This window comes from Phyllobates terribilis, unplaced genomic scaffold, assembly GCF_046119375.1.
Source record: "Phyllobates terribilis strain yellow unplaced genomic scaffold, ASM4611937v1 Scaffold_3__8_contigs__length_932513732, whole genome shotgun sequence".
NCBI classification, from domain to species: Eukaryota; Metazoa; Chordata; class Amphibia; order Anura; family Dendrobatidae; genus Phyllobates; species Phyllobates terribilis.
The window spans coordinates 377,023,946-377,048,870 of record NW_027362763.1 but is presented as its reverse complement, the minus strand read 5'-3'; the positions used below and the strand labels follow the sequence as shown (position 1 = coordinate 377,048,870).

At 40.1% G+C, this 24,925-nt stretch overlaps 1 protein-coding gene across 6 annotated transcripts in view; it reads right to left on the bottom strand.

Annotated features, from left to right (window-relative positions):
• MLIP (muscular LMNA interacting protein) overlaps positions 1-24,925 on the bottom strand; it is a 441,771-nt gene that overhangs the window by 182,808 nt on the left and 234,038 nt on the right. For 4 of the 6 annotated variants that reach the window (XR_012318421.1, XR_012318420.1, XM_073675418.1 and 1 more), the window contains exon 3: positions 1,129-1,272. The exons of the other annotated variants lie outside the window; for them this stretch is intronic. Coding sequence is in view for 2 of the 4 variants with exons in the window: in XM_073675418.1 (XP_073531519.1) it covers positions 1,129-1,272 (144 nt within the window). In the remaining 2 variants the exon portion in view is untranslated. The remainder of the gene's footprint in view (positions 1-1,128; positions 1,273-24,925) is intronic. 6 annotated transcript variants of the gene reach the window in all.

Here is a 24,925-nt window from a genome sequence, read left to right as displayed (position 1 = left end):
TTTAACAGCCACGGGCAGAGCTCTACTCCACTTGTAGCTTCTAGAGGCACATGATGGCTGATTAAATTAGCCGTCAAATGCAGGGTAAGATGCAGGCTCTGCGTTCAAGCCCGTATCAGAGGCAGGGACACAACATATGATGTAAGTTAACGTCATATGTCATGTAGTGGTTAATAAACTTACGCAACATTAAAGATTCTAAAGATATTTTTGCAATCTGTTGATTTTTGGAGTGTACTTAATTATTCAAAACACTGCTTTAGCATTTCGGTATTATTTTTGTTAAATAAAGAATAATATTGTGATTTGTGATCTATTGTTTATTTGAGGTTTATCTATTTACCTAATTTTAAGACATTTTGAGGACGAATTGTTTTTTTTTAACGTCCTGATACACCCTCTTTAAATTCTTTAGTTTTATGTATTTATTTTTCCTCATGACTGTATATTCAGTCATGACCAAAATTGTTGGCACCATTGAAATTGTTCCAGAAAATTAAGTTTTTCTCCCAGAAAATGATTGCAATTACCCATGTTTTGTTATACACATGTTTATTTCCTTTGGGTGTATTGAAATAACACAAAAAAAACTGAGATAAATAAAAAGAAAGGCAAATTGGACATCATTTCACACTAAACACCAATAATGGACTGGACAAAATTGTTGGCACCCTCAACTTAATATTTGGTTGCATATGCTTTGGAAAAAATAACTGTAATCAATTACTTCCTATAACCATCAACAAACTTCTTACACCTCTTACACTGGAATTTTGGACTACTCTTCTTTTACAAACTGCTTCCGGTCTCTCATATTTGAAGGGTGCCTTCTTCCAACTTTTATGCATAAGCAACATGCTCAAGCGCTATTTCTAAGGTAGCAGAAGATCCACCAGTCTTCCTCTACAGTGGTAATTAAATCAAGAGGAGTCTGGGGATCAGGCCCGAAGCCACATGAAAAGACACTCAATCCTCTTGGCACATGCTATCAGTTTTCTCTTGCATCAACTGCATCCAACATAAAGCTTACTGAACTAATAGCAGAAAGTATGTATTTACTTGGCATTTGTAAATGTTGCAACAAGCTATACATGTAAGCAACCCATTTTAATTTAAATGGTGCATTACCTGTTGCGTTAATGCTCCTTTATGACCCACAAATTTAGGCAGATAATTTGCTTCCTTTTCCAGCAACACCTCTGAGGGAAGCGTTCCAAAAGACGGAACAAATATAAAGTTCAAAGGGATTGTTTCTCTAGCAATCGGAGAAGCCTAGTGATGAGTAAAGAGAATCACCTTGGTCTAGTGGAATTACATTGTAACAGATTTACTTTTACACAATACAGTCTGTTAAAGGGATTGTTTTATCTTCTTAAATATGTTAAATAGCAAAGTGTTTGTAAAAACAGGAAACTTAACAATTTAAATTTTATTAAAAGTCCACTCCGTTCTACACTCCCTGACAGAAGTTATGTCGCTTATCCATGTTATGTAAATAAAAGCTTATAACCTGACGTTAAATTCATCCATTGGTTTTATAAATTATTCTTTTGAAAGCTGAAACCGTCCCAAATTTGGTTTAGGTTAAGAAAATAAATTGGCATCAATGCTGAAATATTGATCATTTAATGAACACAGAATGGTCAGATTTTGGCAAGACAAAAGTTTTGTCGCCCACAGAAAGTAATGTGATATTCAAACAAATAATTATCTTAAAATACAAATATATGTTGCATAACATTGGTGAATGAAGTTCTGGTGCGATTAGGGTCATATTTAATATTTTGTGTGACTTGAAGGACTGCATCCATGCAGTTCAACAATGATTCATACAATTTATTAATGAAGTCATCAGGAATAGCAAAGAATGCAGTCTTACATGCCTCCCAGAGTTCATCTAGATTCTTTGGTTTTGTCTTCCAAGCTTCCTCTTTCATCCTACCCCAAACATGCTCAATGATGTTTATGTTTGGTGACTGGGCTGGCCAGTCCTTGAGCACCTTGATCTTTTTTGCCTGGAGGAACTTTGTTGTAGAGATGGATGTATGAGATGGAGCACCATCCTACTGCAGAATTTGACCCCTTTTATGATTTGGAATGTAAGAGGTAGCTAATACTTCTTGATATTTTAGGCTATTGATATTGCCTTCCACCTTGGAAATGTTTCGCACACCCCCATACTGAATGTAACCCCAGACCATGAACTTTCCACCACCAAATTTAACTGTTTTCTGGTATTTTGGATCCATACGGGCTCCAGTAGGTCTCCTGCAGTATTTGCGAGGACTGTGGTGTAATTATACTGAAGATTCATCAGAGAAATCCATCTTCTGCCACTTTTCCAGCGTCCATCTGTTTAGCAGGCTGTGGGACTTTGCAAATGCCACACGGTTTTTTATTTGCCTTTTGTTTTTTGCTGGCTTCTGGGCACTGATTCAACCATGGAGGCCATTTCGAGACAGAATCCTACAAACTGTTCTAGTTGACACAGGGACTTGAGGTGACCAGGCCTGTTGGAGCTCTGATGCAGTGGAAGAGGGGCTTGCTTTGGATTATCTAGCCAACAAACGTTCCTCCTGAGCAGTTGTCTTGCGGGGTCTGCTGGACCTGGACTTGTCAAACACATCTCCAGTCTCTTCAAATCTTTTTTTAATTCTTTATACTTGACGCTGAATCACATTAAAGGTGCCAGCCACCTCTGCAGTGGATCTAGTCTTCAGCCTCTTGATAATCAAGGCTTTGGTCGCAGGGTGGATTTTTGGCAGTTCAAGTGAAGGTCTGGGTTGCTGGGTTTCTTTTTATACACACCCACTAATTAATCGATCATTTACTGAGCACTGGTGAGGATGTAAACTAGGATTGGGGGCATTATATGACCAGGCGACAAAACTTTTGTCTTGCCAAAATCTGACCCTTCTGTGTTCATTAAATGATCAATATTTCAGCATTGATGCAAATTTATTTTCTTAACCGAAACCAAATTTGGGAGGGTTTCAGCTTTCAAAAGAGTAATTTATAAAATCAATGGATGAATTTAACGTCAGGTTATAAGCTTTTATTTACATAACATGGATAAGCGACATAACTTCTGTCAGGGAGTGTATATTATACTGCTCATTGCCTATATTAGCGGACATTTTTCTAGGCAAGGAGTGTATGCTTGCAACCTCTTTGTCTTAAAGCCTGCAAATGCTGTCTTAAAGTTGGCCGGATTGCTTCCACTACGCTACTCCTATGCTAATAGTAGAAATCCCGTGGGCAATATCCATATCAATTTATATATTATGCTACTATAAGGACTAATATCTAGACCAATCGCTCTAAACAATATCAACAAGAAAGGTGGCCCGAGGGCCAGAAATGAGCGACGCTAGGTCATAAATAAATAAATGCCATCATTGATTACATAAATACAGGTAAATAGAAGAAAAGTGCTTCAGACAGATACATGATAAAAATGATGACTAAAGTGCACATAGTGGCAGGTGCCAGGCTGTATATAAATACATATGGATACAAAGAATGTAATAGATACATCATGTACATAGACCAAATTATGTACTAACCTACAGGTTGTATGGCTAAATATTGTAAATTGCGGACATCCTATTCGGTTGTATTATTCCATATTAACAATTGTCAAATTACTTGTGTCTATGTACAAGATTTATGGTCACTTTGCACACCCTGATTGCACGCACCGTGTGGTCCGAACGTGGGGGTGTCGCGGTCCCATTGTGTCCACGTGCTTTTGGCATCTCCACACCGCTGTGATGCCGACTTCCCCGGGTGCCTTGGTAATGGCGATTCTCCTGCGTCACACATGGACATGCGCGGTGCGTGGTCTGAGATGCATGTAACGCATATTGCATAATTTCCGGTGACGCGCCTAGTGCCATTTTGGACATACACACTATACAAACCGGCAGTTATTGGCACCCTATATAAGCATCTGAGCATAATCAGCATTGTAAAGGTGTGTTAATCAACATTGTGCACATGTAGAGCTTGTGGGCCCTATTTATAGTGGACTCATGCAAATGATATGTACCCCTTGAGAAAGGCTCATGCCGAAATGTGATTCGGGGATGTGCGCTACGTGGTTGGACCGGGTGTGACGAATTGAGGAAATATAATCCAATGGCTGTATTGAAGTACTTTGACAATTGTTTATATGGAATAATACGACCGAATAGGATGTCCGCAATTTACAATATTTAGTCATACAACCTGTAGGTTAGTTTTGGTCTATGTACATTATGTATCTATTACATCCATTGTATCCATGTGTATTTATATACATCCTGGTACCTGCCACTATGTGCACTTTAGTTGTCGCTTTTATCATGTATCTGTCTGAAGCACTTTTCTTCTATTTACCTGTATCTATGTAATCAATAAAGTGATGGTATTTATTCATTTATGACCTAGTGTCACTCATTTCTGGACCTCGGGCCACCTTTCTTGCTGCTCCTATGCTGCAGAAGGAAAGCTGCCTCTGTATGAAGCATAGGAGAGCACGCAGATTGGACCACCAGTGGCATGAGAATGTCGATTGTCCATAGGGTCAATCTTCAGAAGTGCTCTGCTTCAAGAAGGCTGGAGACAGTAGAGCAGTTTGCTCCTGATGAAAAAAGATGATACAGTCCCTTTAAGCAATCTTTAATTAGTTACAAAAGTCAAAAACAAGTCATACAGTAATATTTTGTCAATCACCAGATTATTATGCTCAATTGACTCAAATATGCAATATAGGCATAATTAGAAACTTCAGGTTAATAGGTGATGATACTTTGTCAATAACCTTTATTCATTTTAGAATATGCTTTAAAGAGAAATGTCAAGAGATGTAGAAACTTTCCATAGCCTTGTGTTTTTTCCTGATCATTATTTTTGGATTTGTCATAGATATCAAGCACGTACAGTTTAAAATATTCACATCCATATTTTATATTGTCATTATATTGTCAATAAACCCCAATAAAATCACATACAAAACTCTCATCTTGCAATAATAAAAATAAGATTATATGATGTTTTGCAATTTTTTTCATTATGTAAGGGCCAAATCTGAACTGTCAACTGAAAATAATTCTTTAGCTTCAGGGGTGGACATTCATTTTCACAAAAGGAGATCAGACTGAGAACACAAAACACAAATCAAATTTTCTTTACGCTTTTGGTCTGAACAGGAATAGCGCAATAAAAAAATTGCGTTGTAAAGCAGTCATTTTGTGGTTATGAGGTTGTAGAAGGGAATACTGTATATGAAGAGATTACTGATAATGCATAGATAACACTTATTATTGGTAGACTTTGAACATGAAGGCAGGATTATTTAGCACATACTGTATTAGATGATTGTAGTGTTTAATGTTTACAAAAAAGTAACGGCATATCAGTTAGTTATGTCATTGCTGTCTGAAAACTGGAGATCCAGCTGACAAAATCTCTTTCATCCCTAAATAAAGGTGGCATAGATCTGCTTCAGTACTGATTTAACCCCTTCATGATCTTGCGATTTTCCGTTTTTGCGCTTTCCTTTTTTCTTCCTCTTATTCCAAGAGCTATAACTTTTTTTTTTTCGGAGCCCACATCAAAGGCAGGGACACGACCTTTGAAATAAATATACGTCAAAGGTCATGAAAAGGTTAATTCTTTGACCCCCCCCCCCTATAAAGTTTCCCCGCATTACAGAGCTCCTGGTCATCAGTTGTGTAGGGTACTGAATTGTGGCCTCATTGACTTGAATGGATTTGTTGTGCAGTTTTCTTGCACAGGTGATTGTTGATAATGTCTCTGAGAACAGAGGAGAGATCTAAGAGAAAACTTCAGCTCCTTCAATCCCAGGATCAGTGGAATCCCGGCAAGTGGATCCCTACTGATCAGAAAGTGATGGCATATCCTAGCAATATTCCATCATTTTGTGAAATGGGATTACCCCTTTAAATAGTATAGTCAAAATGGAATTTATAAAAAGTAATCTGGATAGAATTCATCTTAAGTGTATCATTAAAATAGGAGAATGCAAAATTCTGAAATAGAAAGTGATTCAATTTGATGCTTTCCATAAGATGAACTGCCACAAAAGCAAAATTACAGCTGTCAATAATGTCTGATCTCCAGTGTTGTGTGAGAACAAAAGGAACATAAGGACATTAACCCTTCTGAGTAGCTCACAACAAAGTCACATAGAGCCTTAAAGAGAACCTGTCAGCACAATTATGTAATGTAAAGAAAAGATATGGCTATAATGGTGCTGTAATACTGATAAAAATGATACTTTTGGTGAAGAAATCCATTCTGCTGTTCTTTAAGCACCATTTGAAGTTTTCTGCTAATTAGATTTTGGTGCACAGGGGCTGGACTTTGGGTCTTCTCCCCCCTGTATGTGATTCCCCGGCCCCTTTGCCCCTTTGGTGGGTCATTAAGTAATATATATATATAATACATAAAACCTAAACAAATGCAAAAAAAACAATTGGAGTACTTTTTTGAGTAAAATACAATTTATTATTGAAATATTAGAGTAAATATTACAACACATAACATGTAATGTGAAAAAAAAGTTGTTTCAGGAAAAGACCACAGAGTAGTCCCTACTGGTATGCAGACAGACAGGTTTTCTTTAAATACAAGACAAAGTGATAGTCTGCTAGGGGAACAAATCAAATGTCTCAGTAATTAGAAGTCACAGGTAATATATATATATATATATATATATATATATCTTATGTAATTGATAACAGGTGTAGTTAATCGTATACCTAACAGACTAAAAAGAATTACCTGAATGGTGGGAAGCTGGAAGACCCACAATCCAAAATCAATATTTAATCAAACTGAAACAGTCTCATTAGTATCATGTGTGAATAACCATACATTCTCTGCAAAGCACTCAAAGTAAACATCACATTAGTGAAAAATAAGTGAAATATCAAGACAGCTTACCCATAATGAATTACTGCTGCAGGGACCAGGGAAGAAACCCTTGTTGACGCACATTTCGCATTTGCTTTTTCAAAACAGCTTGTTTTTTTCCCCTAACAAACTATCACTTAGTCTTGTATATACACCAAACCCTGTTACATATACTTTTGTAAATAATTAGATAATAATAATTCTGTCTGCATACCACTAGGGGTTATATTGTGGTCTTTTCCTAATTCTACCTCTTTTTCACTTTGCATGTTATATGTTGTAATTTTTACTATAATATTTCAATAAAAAAAGTTGTATTTTACTCAAAAAAGGACTCCAATTGTATTTTGTAGGTTATATGAAGGAAACATGTAATGTAACAGCAACCATTCAAAAACATAGGCAACCTTGTAAAATATATTTGCATCAAGTACTAAAAGGCTGTGGCAGTTTGCAGCTCTGTCTCATAGAAGGTATGAGGGCTCCCACGCATATGAAATAGTGTAGACCTGATAGCAAAATACACATTAATATTGCTTAAGCCAAATCATTTAATACACTACATTTCTACTTCTTTTCTATACATTATTAGCACAGTAAGATGTAATAGTTAGCTTTTATTTCAAATACAAAATTTAAATTATTTACCCGTAATTCGCAGATTCTTAAATATAGAAAATAATAATGACTGTTTAAATCAACAACATCATAAAGTGCAATTATGTGTACTGGAACAAAATCAAAGTAAAGTACATGTCATAGCTGACATCAAAAAGAAAATAAAGCAACAAGTAAATAGCAATAATTATTCAGGGATGTAATTAAAATGTTAATTTATCAAAATTTTGATGTTCATAGAAAAAAAACATTTTGTGCGATGTGGTCACTTAAGAACTCCCACTCATATAATTTTCCTTAGCTGACATCATTATCCACTTAATAAACCTGTGAAATATAAGGCAGTCTGTGTTCCATTAGGATTTTCAAGACTATATATGCATTAAACAAAAAATGCACCAAAAATGGCAACTTCCTATTTAACCTGTGTTGTATTTTGGAGAAGTTTTTTTTAAAACCACTACATAATATACTGCATTAAAAAATGTATGGATGTGTTTTAACACAAAGCTTTTTTGGAAAAAAAAACTGTTTTTTTTCTTAATTTTTTAAGCCAAAGCCAGAAGTGGGTCAAGAAGGAAAAAGTATCAATCATTCCTTTATAATCTCAATTCCTTTACGACATTGCCATAACTGTTGCACCATATTGTTCTTGTTTCTGTTTGCCATATTTTTTCATAGCAAATATAAAAATAAAGCTGCTGTTACATCTTGGAAAGTATAGAAATCATTATAAATTATTTTTTTGTGGCATTTTTTTAAACACCTCAGATGTATTTATTGGAACAAGCACATGAAATAACACAGTTAAAAAGAAAAAAACATGCTTCTAAAAAATACATGAAAACAGCTAAATATTAGTTCTGCTGAGTATTGAACATGGAAAGTATATGAAGAAAAAAAAGTTGTAATAAGCTGTGAGTTTGTGATGTGTCTGATAGTGACTGCTTTTGCATGGGAGCCCTGGTTACATATTATGCCTCACACAGATGTCTGTTTTTTTTACATAAATGTTCTATCCATGATTTGCGTCAATAGTACACGATAGTACACGTACACATTATACATTGTAATTTATTGGGTATTTCATTTGTCCGTGACTTTTATTATTTATATGCAAAAAAAAATCACGGAGACACATCTGTTTTTGATTCGTATCATGAGACAATATTGCCAATGCAATTCTAGGGGTCCGCGAAAATCACAGACAGTACACGAATGGCAAAATCGGGTGAAAAACACTGATGGAATTCGGATTGATTTTTGCATATGTGAAAAATGACTTACGTCTGATTGAGGCCTTAAACAATGTAGCAGGCTGCTATGCTTGGCTGCTTCCAAGAAATATGGAAACTAACCAAACAATACACTTTTTAAGGAATTTGTTTTTTAATTTCAAATTATTTTGGACTTTTGTTAGAATGTACCTGAATTTGTCTTTTTTACCATTTATCATCTCATTTACAATATCATTTGCTATCACACAGCAGGTTTAAGCTATGATGTACACTCAGCTTTTTTATGGCTCCACATAGCTTAAAACTATACTAAGCTATAATACAGCGGAAATACAGGAGTAAGAGCCATCTTCTTTACTTTCCTACATCCCGGATATTGCACAGAGGCATACAAAGGTTGTTTCTGTTGAGGTTAATAGGAGTTCTACAGTTATAGCATTATACTGTACATACAGCACGTACTAGTACATGATATGGCAGAACAACACATATGTGTGTGGAGCTCTACCTAAAACCCTGAGAAACCACAGATCAGATCAAGCTTTCATGGTGAATTGTACAAGACAAACAACACAGAATTGAGTTGACTAACTCAACACTGCTATATCCCTATATGTTTCATAAGTCTAGAAATATATGGCAATATGATGACACCCCTGATACACCATGATACTTAAAAAGATTAGAGCAAACAACTAACTATTGTCTTCTTTTCTAGCCTCATCTATGGAACATTCAATGGCAGGAAGGGCAGCCAAGATCAATACTAGATGGTTATAGAGGACTTGTCCTCAGCAGCAGAGATTATGGTTCTGTTTGGCTTTGTTTAGGTATTTGGTATATCCGAAGTTGTAATATCCAGCATATTACATTTGAATGCAATTAGAAATAACATGATATTTATAATAAATGGTGTGAAATTCTCCCAAAAATTGAATGTCAAAATTGAATCACTAAAGCTTTATGAACAGCGGGATGATACCATAAAACAATGCATCACAAAATGCAAAAATAAAATCTCATACAGCAATTCCAATTGACAAAATAATGATGTGAACCAAAAAGTGCAAAAAATGTAAAATTCGGATTGAATTCAATTCCACTTGAATAAATTTACCCATTTCTAATCAGAACTGCACAAAACACTAAAAGCCTATGAAGTTATGCACTTTAACACGATTGAAGAAAACAGTCAATGATGAGGTACTGACTACCACTGTACATGGTATGTTAATCCGCAGCATGTCATAGCTGCAGGGCATTATGGTGAGGCCTATGTGGCAATGCAAAATAACATTAGCCCACTCTCTGATGCTTAAGAAGTATGGAATATTGTGCCAGGTAAGTTATATATATTTTTTTGTAAACCATCAAACAAATATCAAAATGTACAAATTTGCGTGAAACCTTGAATTTCATGAAATTCCACTCAAACACAATTCTCCATGAATCATCTCATCTCTACTTGTGGTTTGGGAGCTAAGTCCGTAAAAATATAACACTATAATAAAAATGAAAGGTAGGTGTTCATTATGACCATCACAAATCCACAGATGTCAGCGGTTACTAACTTAGGAGGGACAATCTCAGTTTTTCGTAAACAGTTTTGGTAAATTTGCAGTGTCGTATGACAAAAAGGGGTAGGACTTACAAAAGCTGCACCCAAAAACAGGTGATTCCTGTGGTATTGGGGCAAAGTTGGTGGTGGGGTTAAAATATCCATTAAGGGGTTCTCCAAGAAATGTAATAAAAAAAATATTAAACATTTTCTAAATTCCTTTATTTTGCAAAAAGTTATGCTTTATCTTCTGCACTCTGTCAGGATTTCAAAGATGGCAACTGCCATATACTGTATCACTGTGCAGCCCATCCTAGATTTCAGAAGATAGGACGAGCTGCAGTAGAAAGGTCGGTGTGAAGAACATCTTCTCAGATGTCACATCAGAGTAGTTTCCTGTCAGGCATTGTGAATGCACATTTCTCTGTTCAGTCAACTTGACAGGACACTGAGTGAAGCCGGACTAACGGAGAAGATGAACACCATTCTTTAGCTGACTGAGAATGAGCATCCAACTCAGTCAGTCTGAGTTTAAGTGCATCTGTTTTGTTCTTCACGCAGCCTATCCTACTGCGTGTCTTCTTAAATCTGGGACGCGCTGCACAGTGACACAGTATATGGCAATTACCAAGTTTGAAATCCTAACAGTGCACTAAATAAAGCACTCCTTTATGCTAAATAAAGGTAACTGGAAAAATGTTTAATATTTAAATGTATATTATTTTTTTTAATTATATTATTATATTTCTCAGAGGGTCCCTTAAATTTATCAATGTGAATGTTGCCAACTATGAGTGAAAATAGCAAAAAGTTCTAAACTAGATGACATGGCTTCCAAAGAGACCTGATCTCAATGATCACAAAACTATTGCATTTAAAAAAGTAACAGTAGGGATTCTCTTTAAAGAAGCATTCATCCCATCAAAATTGTTATACTCTTAATATATTGCAATCATCATTTAATATAGCTCTGTGTACTTACAATTTCTAATTTTTCCTTTCTACCCAGCTAATTCTTCTATTTTCCATTAGGTCTTTGACATCACATAATTAAAAACGGACTAGCTAAATCTTTCAAAGCTCTACGTAGAAACAGGAAGTTAATTTTCCCTGTAGGAGTCATAAGTCACTGCAAAAGACCCAAGAGAGCAGCTGGGTCAGGAGTTGAAGAGGGAAAAGATAAATTCAGGGACAAGAGACTTCCTGTTTCTACAAAGAGCAGAATTAGATGGGTAGAAAGGTAAAATGAGCAATTGTAAGTACATAGTGCTATATAATATGATGATTGCAATATATTAAGAGGATAAAAACTTTGATGGGAGAAGTGCTTCTTTAATACTAAACTAAACATCACCAACTTATACTAATAACATGAATATAATATTGACTTATAGTAAACTGTACTTTAAAAAAACACAAATTCTAAATGTAATCATGACATATTACTAATAGATAAAAATGGGGAATTATGAATCCAGTCTTTTAATTCATGCAATACATTTGCTGCAAATAGACATTGAATATTTGATGTTTGAGGAATTAATCATTGTAGTAAAACAATGAAACATTTTATGTTCATAAAATGAGTGCAAGTAACAGAAGATACAATTTATTTACTGTACAAATCTGCTCAAAACATGCTCATAGTTTACAACCAAGAAGCTAATAACACAGCATCCCACGAGAACAGTTGAGCAGTTCTCTTAGCAAATTAGCATTGACTAGAGCTAAGTTCATCTTTACTCACCTATAGGCAGGATTTTATATTAACTCAGTAATTCATAGTGTGGGCTGTGAAGGTAAAGTAATTGACAGGATTGCTAACTGAATATATTGCCACTAATTTACTGGAGTGAGCATAAAGCGTATGTAGATATTTATGAATCGAGATATAGTTATGCTGACAGTTATTGTTTTATTGTACAGTAACTATAAAAAATATTCATTTTACAGGAGATCCTGTTTTCATATTAATAATCAGAATTATAAAAACTGTGGAGGAAAATATTTTATCTCCTTACAGATTAAATGTTTGATAGTTTTATGAAAATGACATATCAAATTATTAATAACTATAATATGCAGTATCAGTGCTCATTTTCAAGACAAGGAAGAATGTTTTATGCCACAGACAAAATTGAATAAAAGAGTAATTTGGGCTGCAAAGATGCATTAAAGTGCAGAATCATAGCTAAAGACTCATTAGCTAAAGGGATTCTGTCACCTTGAGATTACTGTGACAGAGTGTCCCCCTCAGCTTGTTTTCATGGACCATACTGTAATCAGACCTGCATTAGCATTTTCTGTCCTACATTTAGTGGGGGCCTGTGTGTTTTTGTTCCTCTCCGCAGCGGGCTTCCCTTAAATACACAAGTCTGCAGACCAGCTGGAGACTGGAGTTCTAGAAGATTCTTCAATCTTTGAGTTACCTGTAGTAAATGTTTAAGGTGGTGGGGTGTGGGTATCTCTACCCAACAAGAGGGCTGATCCCAAGAAAAGGAGAACAATAAGCCACATGTTTGAGTAGTTAGTTGATGCTGTGTCTTGTGAAGGGCTAGGATCTGTGAAGGGCTAGGATTTGAATGTAATTGGGACACCCCATCACAATTACATTCCAATCTGCAGGCACCATGTTACAGAGCATGGGGAGATGAGCAGATTGATGTACAGTTTTGTGAGAAAAGTTTCAGTATCAACTGTGTTTTATTCATTTAAACCTCTACTCTTTCTGAAATGTTTGATCCAGTGGGCGGTCCTATCAATGAGTGAGAGCTTTCTTTGTATAAGAGTACATATAGATATAGCTGTCAGTCATGGATAGGACTGCTCACTGGACCAAAAATTTCAGAAAGAGAATAGGTTTAAATTATTAAAACACAGGTTATACTGAATTTTTTTTCACAATTTTTTTAATATCAATCTATTCAGTTTTCATTGTTCTATAATATGGTGCCTGCAGATTAAAATGCATTTTCATCATGGTGACAGGTTCCCTTTAAGCTTGTGACCCATCCGGCCTCACTTTATGTAAAAAAAAACAATATTTCACCCTGTCACATGAGCAAGGGGTTTTCACTCATCTACATGTAGTATTTCTTAAGTTAATCATGTGACACTTCACCATTATATGAGTATGCCTACATTTTTGACATAAGGCAATGCTTATTTAATTTGAGAGTGTGCCTAGGTACAGCCCAGAGCACTGCCATGCAATTTTCAACAGTAGATCTACAGAAATGACATTATTACTGTAATGCACACGCCCGGGCTGAGTGGCGTGTGCGTGTATATGTAGTGATTCCACTGGACCGTGCCGGAGAGTGAATGCCTGAAGGGGTGTAACTAAGTATCCACCCGATCCGACCAGGGTCGCACGACGGCATACCATGCCAGTGCACAAAGGAGGAACCGAGCAGAGGGACCAGGTGCTACTCCAGGACAGACCCCGGACACGGCTGTTGACCCACACAGGGGAATACAGGAACAAGCAGGTTAGGCTGGCACACAGACTGCTGGGTATAGGCAGACACGGCTGGTATGCAGACTGGCGGATGCTGGTAAGCACGACTGGTATGCAGGCTGGGAGGTACTGGCAGGTACGACAGGTTGGAGCACCGAGTGGATAGGACCCAGTACAGACTGGGACTCAGGAACAGAACCGCAGATGTGGTGGACAAACAGCAGAGTGAGGCCACCCAGAGCGGCGAGCAAGAGCAGAGCAAGACGAGACCGCCTGGAGCGGTGAGTGAGAGAAGAGCAGGACAAGGCCGCCTGGAGCCGTGAGCGAGAGAGGAGCAGGACGAGACTGCCGAAGCAGTGAGCAAAGGGTCAGAGCAGAGCGAGACTGCCGGAGCAGCGAGCAAAGGGTCAGAGCAGAGCGAGACTGCCGGAGCAGCGAGCAAAGGGTCAGAGCAGAGCGAGACTGCTGGAGCAGCGAGCAAAGGGTCAGAGCAGAGCGAGACTGCCGGAGCAGCGAGCAAAGGGTCAGAGCAGAGCGGAAACCGCAGGAGCGGTGAGCAAGGCAGAGCAGAGCGGAAACCACAGGAGCGGTGAGCAAGGCAGAGCAGGCAAGAACTGCCGGAGCGGTGAGCAAGGCAGAGCAGAGGGGACAGGGCTCTGTTCACACGGAACAGACTGGAAGGGAAAGGCAGAACCAGATACACACAGGATACTTGCAATGAAGTAGTGAGTGGACTCTAAACTCACAAACGGCAGATCAGGGACAACGAGTAGGAGTTAGGTATGGGATCAGATTCTGCAGGAAAAGGGAAGGTACGGACATAGAGAAAAACAGGTAACAGGCTAGGAGAGTATTTAGACAAGAACAGACCCAGCAGCAAGATACAGGAGCGGGTCTAGGTATGAAGCCCCTAGAAGGCGGAACGAAAAGGCAAGGAGCATGTTCAGACAGGAACAGGCAAGATACAGGAACGGGTCTAGGTATGTGGCCCCTAGAAGGCGGAAAGAACAGGCTAGGAGCGTGTTCACACTGGCCTGAAAATACAGCCTCCAGGATAGGTAGAAGACAACAGGCTAGAAGGTAGTTCAGACAGGACACAGTTCAGACACGGGAACAGATACCGCAAGGCAGGAAGCATAGACAGGACCTGGCACATCAGTGACTGAGAGCCAACTGACAGAACACAATGCTCAGGCATGGATTCCAGGGAGGAGCTGGGTTAAATACCAGGTGACAGACAGCAATAGGCTGAGGACGCACAAGGGGTGTGCCTGCAGCAGCTACAAGAAGCAGGAAGTGATTGGGCGCCGCCCTTAAGCAGCAGAAACAGAGGCAAGCAGACTGGACTGGAGATCAAGTGCGCGCTCTTGCACAGTGGGAGATGGACCACTATGCAAGGACGCCGCCAGGTATGTTACAATTACATGTTTATTTTTATTCTTTCATTCTGTCAAATTGCTCCTGTAACAATCACTAGAGGCCGACTGTATGCCTGTATGCCTCTGAAATCATAGGTTGACTCAGGTGCACTAGCATAATTAGAGTACGATAGGACCAAGGTGCAAAATTTGGACCTAGGACTAGTGTTGAGCCACCCCCGTAGTGTTCGGGTTCGGTTCGGTTCGTCGAACACCGGGATGTTCGTGGAGCTGTTCGTCGAACAACGTAGAACACCGTCGAACACCGTTGAACACCGTTAAAACCAATGGCAGGCAAACAAAACACATAGAAACACATAGAAAACATCTTCAAAGGTGTCCAAAAGCTGACAAACTGCTCAGAAGACACTCTCTTTAAAAAAGCCGGCCGGCAATTCAGCAGCGGCATACACCGGTACCCGACAATTTAGACAAGAAGGAATAGAGCATCGCACATAGATTAGATAGATAGAAACATGTCAGTCACATATATAAGAAGTACAGTGACAGTGTTGGTTACTGTACTTGTCATTTAGTGTTAAAGGATTTATTAAAAAAAATATTAGTGTTTTCATGCACCGTCTCTTTAAAAAAGCCGGCTGGCAATTCAGCATCGGTACCCGACAATTTATAACAGAAAGAATAGAGCATCACACATAGATTAGATAGATAGAAACATGTCAGTCACATATATAAGAAGTACAGTGATAGTGTTGATTACTGTACTTGTCATTTAGTGTTAAAATAAAGGATTTATTAAAAAAAAAATTGGCGTGCGGTTCCCCATAATTTCAGTCTCTAGCGGAGGTTAAGCAGACAGCTGGGGCAGATGTTTGAAGCCTGGGAAGGGGGTAATACCCACGGAGCTTCCCAGGCTTCTAATATCAGCCCCCAGCTGAATACCTAGCCTTTACTAGCTATTAAAATGGGGGACTCCTAAAAAAATGACGTGGGGTCCCCCCTATTTTAATAGCTAGCAAAGGCTAGGCAGACAGCTGGGGGCTGATATTAATAGCCCAGGAAGGGTGCCATGAATATTGGCCCCCTCCCAGGCAAGAAACACCAGCCGTCAGCCGCCCCAGAAATGGTGCATCCATAGGATGGCATTGAGATGACAGGCTGGATCACAGCTGAGCGCTGCCATGCAGCTTGTCATCCTTCAGAGACATTACATGCATGCTGGATGGCAGCGCTCAGCTGTGATACAGCCTGTCATCTCAATGCCATCCCAGCGTGGGAGAATTCTCCTGCTCAAGCGCTGAGCGCTGAGAATTTTCCCACGCTGTCAGTGACGTGCATGAGGTGAGCTGAGTTCATTGGACATGAGCTCACCTCAAGCATGTCACTGACAGCGTGGGAAAATTCTCCTGCACTCACCGCATGCGCAGGAGAATTTTCCCACGCTGTCAGTGACGTGCATGAGGTGAGCTGAGTTCATTGGACATGACCTCGGCTCATCTGGATGCCATCACAGCCAGACACTGAGGAGCACAAGCAAGCCTGCGCTTCTCAGTCTCTGCGGCATGGCAAGCTGGATGGCAGCGTTCTGCTGCGGTCCAGCCTGTCATGTGAATGTAGCAGAGCTGAAGCTGTCGTGGGAACCATGGAAAGGTAAGGATGATGTTGCTTTATTATTTTACTTTTATTGCAGGAGATTGTTGGCTTCAGCTGGAATGGGCGTGACGGTAAGTATGGTTTAATTTAGAACAATAAAGAATTGCGTGTTTATTTCAATTAAAGGACTTTATTCTGGGTGTTTGTGTTTTTTTGTAACTTTGACTATGGGGTTAGTAATGGGGGTGTCTTATAGACGCCTCTCCATTACTAACCTGGGCTTGATGTCAGCTGGCATTATAAGCTGACATCAACCCCAGCCCTATTACCCCACTGCCACTGCTACAGGGCAGTGGGAAGAGCGAGGCTAAGTGCCAGAATTGGCACATCCTATGGATGCGCCATTTCTGGGGTGGCTGACGGCTGGTGCTTCTAGCCTGGGACGGGGCTATTATTCATGGCACCCTTCCTGGGCTATTAATATCAGCCCCCTGCTGTCTGCCTAGTCTTTGCTAGCTATTAAAATAGGGGGGACCACACGTTATTTTTTTTGGGGTCCTCCATTTTAATAGCTGTTAAAGGCTAGGTATTCAGCTGGGGGCTGATATTAGTAGCCTGGGAATCTCCGTCGGTATTACCCCCTTCCCAGGCTTCAAACATCTGCCCCAGCCGTCTGCTTAACCTCCGCTAGAGACTAAAATTACGGGGAACCCCGCACCAATTTTTTTTTTAATAAATCCTTTATTTTAACACTAAATGACAAGTACAGTAATCAACACTATCACTGTACTTCTTATATATGTGACTAACATGTTTCTATCTATCTAATCTATGTGTGATGCTCTATTCTTTCTGCTATAAATTGTCGGGTACCGATGCTGAATTGCCAGCCGGCTTTTTTAAAGAGACGGTGCATGAAAACACTAATATTTTTTTTAATGAATCCTTTACACTAAATGACAAGTACAGTAAGCAACACTGTCACTGTACTTCTTATATATGTGACTGACATGTTTCTATCTATCTAATCTATGTGTGACACTCTATTCTTTTGGTTCAAAATTGTTGGGTACCGGCGTATGCCGCTGCTGAATTGCCGGCTTTTCATGTTTCACTGTGAGCACTGTTCCCATCGATTTGGGCAACCACTGTAATGCCACAACCACCATGGCTGTGGCATTACAGTGAGTGGCAGACAATCCCTGCATGATTGGTGCTCTAAATAGTGCCAGACATGCAGGACACGCTTTTGGTGCACGAACAGTTATCGAACATAACCTCGAACAGCCGAATTGTTTGCAAATCATTCGCGTTCGTCGAACGACTCGAACACCGCCCAAAACAGCTCGAATTTGAGATTGGCGAACAGTTCTAGTCGAACACCACTCATCTCTACCTAGGACCCCACCTGCATGTTGGTCAGAAGTATGGGCCCTTGTAGCATTCTAGATCAGGGATCTCAAACACGCGGCCCGCGGGCCGCATGCGTCCCTTCAGGCTGATTCATGCGGCCCGCAGGCACTATAGACCCCGATCGCGGCCCGGTCCAGGAGCTGCCGGCAGCTGCGCTTCAGTTCAGTGTATTGCCGCGCAGGGACCGGCTCTCTGCACAGCAATATCAGTGCCAGCCGCTGGCCTATCAGAGGCCAGCAGCTGACATCTGCGTCTCAGCGCAGCGGCGTATGATGTCACTGACACGCGCAGATGTCAACTGCTGGCCTCTCATAGGCCGGTGGCTGACACTGGCATTGCTGTGCAGAGAGCCGGTCTCTGCACGGCAATATACTGAACTGAAGTGCTGCTGCCAGCAGCTCCTGGACCGGGCCGCGATCAGGGTCTATGGTGCCTGTGGGCCACAGGTGCAGAAAGGACGCTGAGGGAACGGAGGACAGGTGAGAAGAATCTTTTTTTTTCTCTTGTATGTGTAGAACGGCACAAGGGACAGTCCTAAAAGAGGGGGACCAGGCTGGGGACAGTCCTAAAAGATGGGGACCAGGCTGGGGACAGTCCTAAAACATGGGGACCAGGCTGGGGACAGTCCTAAAGGATGGGGACCAGGCTGGGGACAGTTCTAAAAGATGGGGACGAGGCTGGGGAAAGTCCTAAAAGATGGGGACCAGGCTGGGGACAGTCCTAAAAGATGGGGACCAGGCTGGGGACAGTTCTAAAACATGGGGACCAGGCTAGGGACAGTCCTAAAAGATGGGGACCAGGCTGGGGACATGCATAAAACATGGGGACCAGGCTGGGGACAGTCCTCCAAGATGGGGACCAGGCTGAGGACAGTCCTAAAACATGAGGACCAGGCTGGGGATAGTCCTAAAACATGGGGACCAGGCTGGGGACAGTCCTAAAACATGGGGTCCAGGCTGCGGACAGTCCTAAAACATGGGTACCAGGCTGGGGACAGTCTTTAAACATGAGGACCCGGCTGGGGGCATTATTAAAAGAGGGGGACTTGGATGGGGACATTCCTAGATGATGGGGACATTACAACAAGATGGGGACCAGGATGGGGCATTACTACAAGATGAGGACATATCTACAATATGGCGACCGGCATGTGACATTACGACAATATGGGGCCCAGGATGGGAGACATTACAACAAGATGGGGACCAGTATGGAATATTACGACAAGATGGGGACAAAGATGGGGGACATTACAAGATGCAGGCCAGGGTGGGGCACATTACTACAAGATTTTGGCTGAAAACTTCAAAATAAAGCATGAAAAAATATTTTGCCACTAAAATGCTGCTTTATATCTAAACTAAAGTAAACAAAAAAAGTGCATGTTTTATTATCGCCACATCAATAACGAACCAAGCTATAAAAAATAAAACAGCAAAAATGTTCAAAAGGTGTATAGAAAAAAAATGGTATCACTAAAAATGTCACTTTGTCCTGCAAAGAATGTGGCCCCCCTAATTAAATTTTTTTCCGTGTGTGGCCCATATACCTAGCTGAGTTTGAGACCCCTGTTCGAGATCCTTTAATAACATGCATGTCTACTCCCCAGGTAATAATGTCCCCCATTCTGGCTGCTTCCTGAAATAATCTCCCCCATTGTGGCCCCCATCCTAGAATAATATCTCTCATCCTAGTCCCCTTCCTATTATAATATTCACCATCCTGGAACTCTTTCTGTTAAAATGTCTCCCATCCTGGGCTTCTTCCTGGTATAATGTCCCTCATCATGGGCCTCTTCCTGGTATAATGTCCCCGATCCTGAGCCCCTTCCAGTAATAATGTCCTCCATTCTGTGGCCCTTCCTGGTATAATGTTCCCTGTACTGGGCCCCTTCCTGTAATAATGTCCCCCAACCTAGACCCATTCCTGGCATAATGATCCCCATCCTGAGCCCCATTCCAGTATAATAACCCCATCCTGGTATAATGCCCCCATTGGTGGGCCCTTTCCTGGTGTAATATCCTCCATGCTGGGCCACTTCTTGGTATAATAACACCCATAATCGGATATTGATCTCCATCATGGTATAATGCCCCCCATCCTGGGCCACTTCCATGTATAATGCTTCCCATCCTGAGCGCCTTCCTGGTATAATGTTGTGCTACTCTTTTCCAATACATTAAAAAAAAAATTAAGATTCTTTTTACCTTCCTCCGCTCCCATGATGTGCTGCATCCTATTCTGCAGCTGACTTCATTGTGCCAGTATGGGCAACACTTGAGGTCACTGCCATGCACCGCTCGTGACTGCAACGCCAACATCTGCTGCCAGCATCTGAATGGCCGGTGACATGTATTGCGGTGTAGGGAGCCATCTGAAAGAGGTGCTGACATTGTTTCTTCACCCTCCAGGGTTTTGGTACCCCCTTCTGTGAGCGCTATCGTTATGCACCTGCTGAGGTGTTTGCTTTTGGATTTTTTATGAAACTGCCAGTAAAATAAATTGTGGATGCCCCCCTAGCACTCCAAATAGCCAGGTTAAAGTCACTTGATGTCCAAAACTTGCAAACATCAAGGTAATTCTAAATCGGGGTTATGGTAGTCTTACCTGGTACTTATGGGACTAAACCAAATTTGCCAGGAATTCAGAACTATACAATTGCTTTCAGCTCATCTAATAATGTAAAAACATTTCACAAACCCAACCAACACATCCCATTCCATACGCAGAAACGCACAAACACACACACATACATACATACTTACCTCTTTTGAAGATTTATAGTTCTAAGTGTTATTTCTTCCTTCGTGACAGCTAGTCTGACAACTGCAGAATACATCAACTATTAATGTACTTCTGGCACTAATTCCTTTGTGTAGGTTTCAGGCAATGCGTAGAATGTTGTAAATGACATTTCATGATAGTTTTACTGTTACATTAAAGTGAGCAATTGTTTGGTAGAGTACAGTTATCCTCAGCAGTCATTTGATAGTGTTATCTGCATCTTTTTTTGACAACTAGAACATGAAAGTTTTCAAACGGCAACTACTCTATTACAGATTATGTTTCAAAAGCAAATAGGTCTGTTTAAAATTTCTTCACATGTCCAACATTTCCTCTAACTTTTTACGAAACAGTTCTAGAAAGTATTTCAATGAATGTTCCTTCTGAAAGTGCATGCATTGCACTACACAGTCTGGGGATTCACACTCTTTAGTAGTCGGGTTCACACAGGCAAAAAGTTTCTTGGTGCAAACAGGTAGATATATTAATATTCATAAATCTCCAACATGAAGAAAAAACCAACAGCCTTTTCTCTGGCATAAAGGTATACAAAATAAATTAACAGCCTATATGACAGTACAAGATAACAGAACGGGTTCACCCATTCAAAGTTGAGTCCAGTTTTAAGCAGCTCTTGGCAGAGACTGATCAGCATACAATAAGATCTTTCCACCTCCACACACAGACCAATATGGCACAGTTCCGCTGCCCTTTTACACCAGCTGCACCTCCTGGACTGGAGAATGGGAGTTACCACTCCCGCCTAGCTCTTCCAGTTGTTCCTAAAACTTGTACCCATAATCCAGGCACATTAAAGCACCTTTCAGCACTATATGTGCTGGAGCCTGCTTCTCCCGGTTTCACATCACCGAAGCTATGCACCTCGGTGACACATGCACTCCATCCAGGATCCTGCTGGCAGCTTCCTTACAGTGAATAAATCACTAAATACAAAGGTACAATACTGTGCTTGTTTCTCAAGAAAGGTAATGTGAAAGCTACAAAAATCATCTCGCAACAGTCCTATTTTTTGTAGGACAGTCTAGTAAACCAGGCTGTAAAAGGTTTGGGGCTTATTGTAACACATGGGTGTTTTGTGCCTGGACAAAGTCAAGACTAAAAGGGGTTGTTTGGGCTTAAGCTACAAGTCTGCAGTTTCTTTATGTGACTGAAAATTTAGGAATCCTCACAATGCATGCTGTGAGGATTCTCTGGTGTCGGTGCAAGGAGGGGACAGCAATATGACCATGTTTATGCGATATGCATATTCCCAGCCATATTCTGTCTAGATGGCCACTGCCTCAAGTGTTGTGAGGTTTGAGAGTGTGTATGTAAGACAATCGTATGTCCATAAACTGCAGCAATCACTACTGGATTGTGTTAATTAAATTTGACAACAATAAGAAAGACATTCTTTAGTGAAAAAATAAACTACTAATGTGGGTTCATTTGAGAATAGGGAATAACATGACTGCTGCCAAACTCATCTACTGTCGGCAAAGTGCCAATCCAGCAGAGAACAGATCTACAAGGTGTTGTCGCACCGTCTAGTTGATAGAGATAAATTATCTAACAACTCAAGTCTATAAGATTGTCGGGCAGCACATGCCTGCCAACCTGTCTATCCTAGATTGCTTAGGTAATGAGCTCAAGGTTATTCCAATCTTCAAAGAAAATTATTTATATTTTATGCTAGGGCTAAATAACAATATTTGGTATCTTGGAAAATATCGTAAAATCTTGGGATTATTGCAGTATGACTTTATGGCAAATGGAATATATCCAACTGAGTTGAGCATTTTGTAAAGGTTTTGAGGTTAACTGTGACCTTGATTGTCATAAAAACACTGAAATTGTGTAATTGTAAGCTAATGATTTTATCATAATTTACAAGTAGCTAAATGTTTCCATGTAGCCACTTCTATTTTGTAATTACAGAGTGGTAACCTTTTTTAAGATAATATTAAGGTTCTGTAGAGATGTTGCATCTACCTTGTCAAAATGTACAATTTGTATTGATACGCTAACATTAGGACTATGCTTATAAATCTCATTGGCAACTCCTTCAACATGTACACTAGCCGAAACCATGAAGACACCCAGATGCATCTCAAGGGTCTGTCAAACGGTTTAGATTTTTCATACAATGTGAGCCTCGTTTGTAAAAAATAATCCAATTAATAACTCCACAACATTTACCCCTTGGGTATTAATGTTCCCTCTAACCCTAAAAGTTTATTATCTAAACACATATTCTTGTACAGAATTACTGCATTCATCTAGGTATTTTCTTAATTTTCATAAATATATATATATATATATATATATATATAAAATTATATTTCTGTAGAGCCAATTATAGTCTGACAAATAAGTGTGCACCTGAATTTAATTAATAAATGCTAATAAACTTAATTGGCGTTTCCAGTTATTGATCTTGAATAGCTGAAGGAGGTGCTCTGGAGCAAAATGTTGGAATAAACCATTACGTTACATTGTAATATTAGGTAAATGTGAGTTCAACTCTCGGGACCCCAAGCTATCAGCAATTTGAAGGGGTAGCAGGTTCATGTGAGTGCTGCAGTCTCTACAATGTTTACATTGCTCTGTCTAAATGCACAGTATCTACTTAATAGCCGGGGCATACCACTAATAGCAATAGACCACACGGCTGCTATTGAAGCTGCCAAGGGAGCCTGGTACCAAATGGCACCACTCCCCCAACTGACATCTCAGTTTCAATGGTATCTGCATCATCAACATGCCAATTCAGTTGAACATAACCATTGGCTCCCTGTTCTATTATTTAGCCAATGTGTCTGCATCTCATTGCAACAGGCCCATTGACATCAGTAAATCACACCTGCTGCACAGATCCTCAGTCCACATGCTGCACAGACCAAAGCAGCACATCGGCAGAATGGGTATAGATGAGTGGGTTTTATTTTATTTTTATGATTTCTTCTTCTTTAATCTGTGGGATGAACTCTGACATCATCCACTCCGTCATCATACTGCATGGGGGCTGTAGGAGTCATCATACTGTGTGGGGATTGGTGGGGCCATTAAACTGTGTTGGTGACTGTACAGGAACCATGCAGTGTGGGGGGCTGTAAAGGCCACCATACAGTGTGGAGGTTATGTGGGCCATCATAGTGTATGAGGGATGTTGGGGGCATCATATTTAGTTGGGTGCTGTGGTGGCCATCATACCGTGTGGAGAGCTATGGTGGTCCATTATATTGTGTGGTGAAATCATAATGTGTGGGGTCCATCATACTGTGTCAGGGGCTGTTGTAGTTGATCATACTGTGTGGAGACATCATCATTTATGGGGCTATTATACTGTGTGTGGATCTGTGACTGAGAGCATCATACTGCATGGGGGAGCAAAGTGACATCACGATGAGTCGGGGTTCTGCAAAGTATTATACTATGGGGGCATCACATTGTGTTGGACGTCACTGTAGGGGCCTCATAATGTGCGTCTAGGAACTGTGGAGACATCATAATGTGTGAGGAGTGCTGTAGAGGAATAATACTTTGCACTATGAAAATGTGTATGTGATGTATTAGCATATATGCAGTTCATTTTTATGTTTGTGTACGTGTACCTTACAGTGGTGTAAAAAAGTGTTTTTTTTCCCTTTACTAATTTCTTATTCTTTTGCATGTTTGTCAATCTTAAACGTTTCAGATCACAAAACAAATTTAAATATTAGACAAAGATAACACAAGTAAACACAAAATTCAGTTTTTAAAAGGTCTTTGTTATTAAGGGAAAAAGAAATCCAAACCTACAGGGCACTGTGTGAAAAAGTGATTGCAACCCCCCCTTCAAAACATAAATTAACTGGGGTTTATCACATCTTTGGGAAGCAGAATTCAATTTCCCTAACCGCACATAGGCCTGATTACTGAAACAGTTGTTCTTAATCAAGAAATCACTTAAATAGGACCT